The sequence below is a fragment of the Bombina bombina genome, chromosome 5 (genome assembly GCF_027579735.1).
Source record: "Bombina bombina isolate aBomBom1 chromosome 5, aBomBom1.pri, whole genome shotgun sequence".
NCBI classification, from domain to species: domain Eukaryota; kingdom Metazoa; phylum Chordata; class Amphibia; order Anura; family Bombinatoridae; genus Bombina; species Bombina bombina.
Genome location: NC_069503.1, coordinates 965,540,509 through 965,550,228, shown reverse-complemented (window position 1 = coordinate 965,550,228; position 9,720 = coordinate 965,540,509). Strand labels below are relative to the sequence as shown.

The 9,720-nt window shown below is 38.7% G+C and overlaps 1 protein-coding gene across 3 annotated transcripts in view; it reads right to left on the bottom strand.

Annotated features, from left to right (window-relative positions):
• LOC128661023 (transcription factor E2F5) overlaps nt 1-9,079 on the bottom strand; it is a 102,986-nt gene extending 93,907 nt beyond the window's left edge. For all 3 annotated transcript variants that reach the window (XM_053715165.1, XM_053715167.1, XM_053715166.1), the window contains exon 1: nt 8,829-9,079. In XM_053715165.1, coding sequence (XP_053571140.1) covers nt 8,829-8,942 — 114 coding nt within the window. In that variant the 5' untranslated portion in view covers nt 8,943-9,079. The remainder of the gene's footprint in view (nt 1-8,828) is intronic.
• Nucleotides 9,080-9,720: the final 641 nt, after the last annotated feature.

Genomic DNA, 9,720 nt, shown 5'->3' with positions numbered 1-9,720 from the left:
CTTTGCAACACTGCTCTCTGCATCAGGCTGTTTTCTTCAAACAACGCTGTGGTCTGGTAGCGCTGTGTAAATTTTCCATAGCAGTGCAATCAGAGAGAAGCATTATTGTAAGAGGACAGTCAAGTATGCAGCAGGACTGGCTCTCATGGATTTTTACAACCCAACCAAGCCTTTCCTGGTCTGCATTTTTATAAGCAATGCACCTTTTTTATTACTGCATTTTACCTCATTATGTGATATTAGACCAAGAGCAGGAAAAACATAATTTATGTAAGAACTTACCTGATAAATTAATTTCTTTCATATTAGCAAGAGTCCATGAGCTAGTGACGTATGGGATATACATTCCTACCAGGAGGGGCAAAGTTTCCCAAACCTCAAAATGCCTACAAATACACCCCTCACCACACCCACAAATCAGTTTAACGAATAGCCAAGAAGTGGGGTGATAAGAAAAAAGTGCGAAAGCATAAAAAATAAGGAATTGGAATAATTGTGCTTTATACAAAAAAAATCATAACCACCACAAAAAGGGTGGGCCTCATGAACTCTTGCCAATATGAAAGAAATGAATTTTTCAGGTAAGTTCTTACATAAATTATTTTTTCTTTCATGCAATTAGCAAGAGTCCATGAGCTAGTGACGTATGGGATAATGACTACCCAAGATGTGGATCTTTCCACGCAAGAGTCACTAGAGAGGGAGGGATAAAATAAAGACAGCCAATTCCGCTGAAAATAATCCACACCCAAAATAAAGTTTAAATTTATAATGAAAAAAACTGAAAATATAAGCAGAAGATTCAAACTGAAACAGCTGCCTGAAGTACTTTTCTACCAAAAACAGCTTCAGAAGAAGAAAACACATCAAAATGGTAGAATTTAGTAAAAGTATGCAAAGAAGACCAAGTTGCTGCTTTGCAAATCTGATCAACCGAAGCTTCATTCCTAAACGCCCAGGAAGTAGAAACTGACCTAGTAGAATGAGCTGTAATCCTTTGAGGCGGAGTTTTACCCGACTCGACATAAGCATGATGAATTAAAGATTTCAACCAAGATGCCAAAGAAATGGCAGAGGCCTTCTGACCTTTCCTAGAACCGTAAAAGATAAGAAATAGACTAGAAGTCTTTCGGAAATTCTTAGTAGCTTCAACATAATATTTCAAAGCTCTAACTACATCCAAAGAATGCAATGATTTCTCCTTAGAATTCTTAGGATTAGGACATAATGAAGGAACCACAATTTCTCTACTAATGTTGTTGGAATTCACAACCTTAGGTAAAAATTTAAAAGAAGTTCGCAACACCGCCTTATCCTGGTGAAAAATCAGAAAAGGAGACTCACAAGAAAGAGCAGATAATTCAGAAACTCTTCTGGCAGAAGAGATGGCCAAAAGGAACAAAACTTTCCAAGAAAGTAATTTAATGTCCAATGAATGCATAGGTTCAAACGGAGGAGCTTGAAGAGCCCCCAGAACCAAATTCAAACTCCAAGGAGGAGAAATTGACTTAATGAAAGGTTTTATACGAACCAAAGCTTGTACAAAACAATGAATATCAGGAAGATTAGCAATCTTTCTGTGAAAAAGAACAGAAAGAGCAGAGATTTGTCCTTTCAAGGAACTTGAAGACAAACCTTTATCCAAACCATCCTGAAGAAACTGTAAAATTCTTGGAATTCTAAAAGAATGCCAGGAAAAATGATGAGAAAGACACCAAGAAATATAAGTCTTCCAGACTCTATAATATATCTCCCTAGATACAGATTTACGAGCCTGTAACATAGTATTAATCACAGAGTCAGAGAAACCTCTTTGACTAAGAATCAAGCGTTCAATCTCCATACCTTTAAATTTAAGGATTTGAGATCCTGATGGAAAAAAGGACCTTGCGACAGAAGGTCTGGCCTTAACGGAAGAGTCCACGGTTGGCAAGAGGCCATCCGGACAAGATCCGCATACCAAAACCTGTGAGGCCATGCTGGAGCTACCAGCAGAACAAACGAGCATTCCTTCAGAATCTTGGAGATCACTCTTGGAAGAACTAGAGGCGGAAAGATATAGGCAGGATGATACTTCCAAGGAAGTGACAATGCATCCACTGCTTCCGCTTGAGGATCCCTGGATCTGGATAGATACCTGGGAAGTTTCTTGTTTAGATGAGAGGCCATCAGATCTATTTCTGGAAGTCCCCACATTTGAACAATCTGAAGAAATACCTCTGGGTGAAGAGACCATTTGCCCGGATGCAACGTTTGGCGAATGAGATAATCCGCTTCCCAATTGTCTATACCTGGGATATGAACCGCAGAAACTAGACAGGAGCTGGATTCCGCCCAAACCAGAATTCGAGATACTTCTTTCATAGCCAGAGGACTGTGAGTCCCTCCTTGATGATTGATGTATGCCACAGTTGTGACATTGTCTGTCTGAAAACAAATGAACGATTCTCTCTTTAGAAGAGGCCAAGACTGAAGAGCTCTGTAAATTGCACGGAGTTCCAAAATATTGATCAGTAATCTCACCTCCTGAGATTCCCAAACCCCTTGTGCCGTCAGAGACCCCCACACAGCTCCCCAACCTGTAAGACTTGCATCTGTTGAAATTACAGTCCAGGTCGGAAGAACAAAAGAAGCCCCCTGAACTAAACGATGGTGATCTGTCCACCACGTCAGAGAGTGTCGTACAATCGGTTTTAAAGATATTAATTGAGATATCTTTGTGTAATCCCTGCACCACTGGTTCAGCATACAGAGCTGAAGAGGTCGCATGTGAAAACGAGCAAAGGGGATCGCGTCCGATGCAGCAGTCATAAGACCTAGAATTTCCATGCATAAGGCTACCGAAGGGAATGATTGTGACTGAAGGTTTCGACAAGCTCATATCAATTTTAGACGTCTCTTGTCTGTCAAAGATAGAGTCATGGACACTGAATCTATCTGGAAACCCAAAAAGGTTACCCTTGTCTGAGGAATCAATGAACTTTTTAGTAAATTGATCCTCCAACCAGGATCTTGAAGAAACAACACAAGTCGATTCGTATGAGATTCTGCTAAATGTGAAGACTGAGCAAGTACCAAGATATCGTCCAAATAAGGAAATACCACAATACCCTGTTCTCCGATTACAGAAGGGCACCGAGAACCTTTGTAAAAATTCTTGGAGCTGTTGCTAGGCCAAACGGCAGAGCCACAAACTGGTAATGCTTGTCTAGGAAAGAGAATCTCAGAAACTGATAGTGATCTGGATGAATCGGAATATGCAGATATGCATCCTGTAAATCTATTGTAGACATCTAATGCCCTTGCTGAACAAAAGGCAGGATAGTCCTTACAGTTACCATTTTGAATGTTGGTATCCTTACATAACGATTCAATATTTTTAGATCCAGAACTGGTCTGAAGGAATTCTTCTTTGGTACAATGAAGAGATTTGAATAAAACCCCAGCCCCTGTTCCAGAACTGGAACTGGCATAATTACTCCAGCCAACTCTAGATCTGAAACACATTTCAGAAATGCTTGAGCCTTCGCTGGATTTACTGGGACACGGGAAAGAAAAAATCTCTTTGCAGGAGGTCTTATCTTGAAGCCAATTCTGTACCCTTCTGAAACAATGTTCTGAATCCAAAGATTGTGAACGGAATTGATCCAAATTTCTTTGAAAAAACGTAATCTGCCCCCTACCAGCTGAGCTGGAATGAGGGCCGCACCTTCATGTGGACTTAGGAGCTGGCTCTGATTTTCTAAAAGGCTTGGATTTATTCCAGACTGGAGATGGTTTCCAAACTGATACCGCTCCTAAGGATGAAGGATCAGGCTTTTGTTCCTCGTTGTGACGAAAGGAACGAAAACGATTATTAGACCTAAATTTACCTTTAGATTTTTTATCCTGTGGTAAAAAAGTTCCTTTCCCTCCAGTAACAGTTGATATAATAGAATCCAACTGAGAACCAAATAATTTATTACCCTGGAAAGAAAGGGAAAGCAGAGTAGACTTAGAAGACATATCAGCATTCCAAGTTTTAAGCCATAAAGCTCTTCTAGCTAAAATAGCTAGAGACATATACCTGACATCAACTCTAATGATATCAAAGATGGCATCACAAATAAAATTAGCATGTTGAAGAAGAATAATAATGCTATGAGAATTATGATCTGTTACTTGTTGCGCTAAAGCTTCCAACCAAAAAGTTGAAGCTGCAGCAACATCCTCCAAAGATATAGCAGGTCTAAGAAGATTACCTGAACACAAGTAAGCTTTTCTTAGAAAGGATTCTATTTTCCTATCTAAAGGATCCTTAAAGGAAGTACCATCTGCCGTAGGAATAGTAGTACGCTTAGCAAGAGTAGAGACAGCCCCATCAACCTTAAGGATTTTGTCCCAAAACTCTAATCTGTCAGATGGCACAGGATATAATTGCTTAAAACGTTTAGAAGGAGTAAATGAATTACCCAAATTATTCCATTCCCTGGAAATTACTTCAGAAATAGCACCAGGAACAGGAAAAACTTCTGGAATAACTACAGGAGATTTAAAAACCTTATCTAAACGTTTAGATTTAGTATCAAGAGGACCAGAATCCTCAATTTCTAATGCAATTAGGACTTCTTTAAGTAAAGAACGAATAAATTCCATTTTAAATAAATATGAAGATTTATCAGCATCAACCTCTGAGACAGAATCCTCTGAACCAGAAGAACCATTATCAGAATCAGAATAATGATGTTCATTTAAAAATTCATCTGAACAATGAGAAGTTTTAAAAGACTTTTTACGTTTACTAGAAGGAGGAATAACAGACATAGCCTTCTGAATGGATTTAGAAACAAAATCTCTTACGTTATTAGGAACACTCTGAGTATTAGATGTTGACGGAACAGCAACAGGTAATGTAACTTTACTAAAGGAAATATTATCTGCATTAACAAGTTTGTCATGACATTCAATACAAACAACAGCTGGAGGAACAGCTACCAAAAGTTTACAGCAGATACACTTAGCTTTGGTAGCTCCAGCACCAGGCAGCGATTTTCCAGAAGTATCTTCTGACTCAGTTTCAACGTGGGACATCTTGCAATATGTAATAGAAAAAACAACATATAAAGCAAAATTGATCAAATTCCTTAAATGACAGTTTCAGGAATGGGAAAAAATGCCAGTGAACAAGCTTCTAGCAACCAGAAGCAATAAATAAAGAGACTTAAATAATGTGGAGACAAAAGTGACGCCCATATTTTTTTAGCGCCAAATAAGACGCCCACATTATTTGGCGCCTAAATGCTTTTGGCGCCAAAAATGACGCCACATCCGGAACGCCGACACTTTTGGCGCAAAAGAAAGTAAAAAACGACGCAACTTCCGGCGACACGTATGACGCCGGAAACAGAAAAAAAATTTCCGCCAAAAAACTCAGCGCCAAGAATGACGCAATAAAATGAAGCATTTTCAGCCCCCGCGAGCCTAACAGCCCACAGGGAAAAGTCAAATTTTAAGGTAAGAAAAAAAAAATTGATTTATTCAAATGCATTATCCCAAATATGAAAATGACTGTCTGAAATAAGGAATGTTGAACATCCTGAGTCAAGGCAAATAAATGTTTGAATACATATATTTAGAACTTTATAAAAAAGTGCCCAACCATAGCTTAGAGTGTCACAAAAAATAAGACTTACTTACCCCAGGACACTCATCTACATGTTGTAGAAAGCCAAACCAGTACTGAAACGAAAATCAGCAGAGGTGAGGTAATGATTATATATATATATATATATATATATATATATATATATATATATATATATATATATATATATATAAATAAATAAATAAATAAATAAAAGAGTATATCGTTGATCTGAAAAGGGAGGTAAGAGATGAATCTCTACGACCGATAACAGAGAACCTATGAAATAGACCCCGTAGAAGGAGATCATTGAATTCAAATAGGCAATACTCTCCTCACATCCCTCTGACATTCACTGCATGCTGAGAGGAAAACCGGGCTCCAACCTGCTGCGGAGCGCATATCAACGTAGAATCTAGCAAAAACTTACTTCACCACCTCCATAGGAGGCAAAGTTTGTAAAACTGATTTGTGGGTGTGGTGAGGGGTGTATTTGTAGGCATTTTGAGGTTTGGGAAACTTTGCCCCTCCTGGTAGGAATGTATATCCCATACGTCACTAGCTCATGGACTCTTGCTAATTACATGAAAGAAAACAAATGTATTCAAGAGACATTTCACTTTTTTTTTTCTCTGAAGCTATTTTTACATTGAGATTTTAAACTCCCGCAATGTATTATAACACTTTATTCTACAGTTAATCAACACGTTGCAATTGAGATGGTGCTTTAATGGGACACTAACCCCAATTTTTTTCTTTCATGATTCAGATAGAAAGTTGTTTAAAATTGCATGCTCTAATTTACGCCTATTATCAATTTTTCTTTGTTCTCATGTTATCTTAATTTGAAAAAGCAGTAATGAAAGGTTAGGAGCCGGCCCATTTTTAGTTCAGCACCTGGGTAGCGCTTGCTGATTGGTTTGCTACATTTAGACACAAATCAGCAAGTGCTAACCACGTGCTGAACAAAAATGGGCTGGCTCTAAAGCTTACAGTACTGCTTTTTCAAATCAAGATAGAACAAAGAAAAATTGATAATAGGAGTAAATTAGAAAGTTGCTTAAAATCTCGTGCTCTATCTGAATCATGAAAGAAAAAAAATGGGTTTAGTATCCCTTTAATGTAACTGCCAAATATAAATTAAAGGGACACTGAACCCAAATTTTTCTTTCACGATTCAGATAGAGAATGAAATTTTAAGCAAGTCTCTAATTTACTCCTATTATCAATTTCTTTGTTCTCTTACTATCTTTGTTTTAAAAGCAGGAATGTAAATCTTAGCAGTCAGCCCATGTTAGGTTCAGCACCATGGATAGCGCTTGCTTATTGGAGGCTTACATTTACCCACCAATAAGCAAGCATAACCCAGGTTCTCAACCAAAAATGGTCCGGCTCCTATGCATCACATTCCTGCTTTTTAAATAAAGATAGCAAGAGAACAAAGAAAAATGGATAATGGGAGTAAATTAGAAAGTTGTTTAAAATCACATGCTCTATCTGAATCATGAAAGAAAAAAAAATTGGGTTTAGTGTCCCTTTAAGTTTCATTTAAAAATGTCCTGCAGAAAAATTTTCAATAAAAAAAAATCCCATCGCAGAAAGTTGAAAAAAGTTCTGCCTCTGGGTTGGTAATTACATCTGCAAATAGCCTTATGGTTATATCTACATAGCTATTATTATTATTATCGGTTATTTGTAGAGCGCCAACAGATTCCGCAGCGCTAAATATAGCTGTATTAGTATACAAAAAGAATATGTTATCTTGTCTGCACACAAAATCCTCACTCAGTTATCCCCATCTCTGATATCATCACACAATCCCTGCACCAACTCTTTCCTGCAACTGGTGCAGGTAAGGGGGTGAGGAGACCGTCTAATATGGAGCGGTCTGGTTTTTGAAATGCAGGATTGTATTCCCCTCTAGGAAGAAGGTAATCACATTCAGCACCAGCAACCAAACAGTTTTGTGCACCACAGGAATTCCATCATTAACAGGTGCTGAATACAACTTACTGGAAATCACATTAGGCATACTTGTGAAAGTAAGACGAATCCAATATGGTTTTCTAGAGAAGAAGTCATGATCTCATATTGGAGGGTAGCACGTTCAGGAATATTATCTAAAAGCACTTCTTTACACAAAGGGTGGCTGATTAATGGAACAGACTTCCAATAGAAGTGATAACAAATCTCTTATGGGTATTCAAGAATACCTGAGATGTAATCTTCATTCTTAAAGTACAGCTATGGACATTTTAGAAATAAAAATGTAAGGTCTCTTTTTTCAAGTATGCCAACAAAACCTATATGCTATATATCTTGTATCACACTATATAGCCAAAAGGATGTGTACAACTGACTATCACACCTATGTGAGCTTGTTGGACACCCCACTCCAAAACCATGGGAATCAGTATGTAGGATTTGTTGTTGCTGCCAGGTCTCCCTCCTACCCACTTTGTGGCTAAAACAGCTGCAACTCTACTGGAAAAACTTTCCACATGATTTTGGGGTGCGTCTGTGGGAATTTGTGCCCATTCCACACAAAAAAAACAAAAAAAACAGAGCATTTGTAAGGTCAGGCATTGACGACAAGTTCTGGCTTATAATCAGGGTTCCAATTTATCCCAAAAGGAGTTAAGGTCAGGGCTATGTGCAGGCCACCCAAGTTCCTCCTCATCAAACCATATGTTCATCAACTTAGCTTTGTGCACTGTGGCAAAGTCACAATGGAATAGGAAAGGGTCTTCCTAAACACTTGCCACAAAGTTGGAAGCACCCAGTTATGTAACATATTTGTATCCTTTAGCATTAAGATGACATTTCACTGAAAACTTAGGGAAAGCACACAAAAAAAAACCATAAAAATATAACTTTTTGGAATTGAGAATAACATTTTGAGTCAATTATACCTTCAAATTTCTGTCTTGTTCAAGTTCCACTTCAGGACCTTTAAGCCCTGCTGGTCAATCAGTGGTTGAGTATACTATATACATGCAATATTAATGCCCACGACATAATGTTGGTCCCCCTTCAAGACTATAGAAAATGTGGATTCAAAAAATAATTTAAATCATGGAAGCAAGAAGTTTTCGCCTAATAAACAGGAGAATATGTTACCTGCCCACCTGTCAGCCCTCACAAGTGTCACGTGTTGCCCACCAGTCACTCATGGTTTGCAGTCCCTCCCCTCACCATAACTCACCACTTTTAGATCCAACACTCCGTCCTTAGCATCCTGCAAGAGCGATACGAACTTACTGGTTAGAAGACCTAAACTTTTTTCATGACGGCTGGAGGCCCCAGCAGGCTCAGCCATCCTTTCTGTGTTTGTGGGGGGCGGGCTACACGGCCCGCCCCTTCTCCGCTGTTACCTGACTCCGCGCGACCCACACCGGTTCACACAACACGCGGGGCAGCACGAGACAGCTTTCCACGGGAAGTGACGCGTTTGTCGCGCTGTTACCTAGGAGACACAAGCTTAAGAAAAATATGGCAGCAAAGTGCGACTTTTTTTTTTGAAGGGGCAGTGTCTAGCAAATTACGTCATTTAACTTTTAGGGCATATTAAACTATGGCTTGAAATCAAGTAGGAATCAAATACGCTTTTTTATTTGTGTTACTAATCTATTTCGTACATTACGTCAATCTATCATTTGTTTCAGGGCTTAGTCAACTCGTTTCTGTACTTTTTTAAAATGTATTTGTATGTATTTTAACGTTTGCCAGTTTCAAATATGTCTATCAACTTTCTCCTGCAGATCTAGCAGTTGTGTGGGCGGGACTAAATGGGATTGTCATGTGGTAGGCCCGGAGTGGTCCAATAAGAACAAGAAAAGATGAAGCTCTGCTGTCAGTCACTGCATAATAAAAAGAACAACACTGGAACACGTGCGAGCTGTGCTAGGAAGTGGCGTGATGATGCTGCAAGGGATAGAATAACAGTGAAATAAGTTTATCTTAGTGTTATAGTTTGACGAAGCATACATTGTAGATGGCCAGCGCTAGTAAATTACATAACAGCATTGGTGTACTGTTTAAAAGAGGATATTACTATACAGTGGAGGCTCCTCCATTTGTGCACATGAGCACGTGCC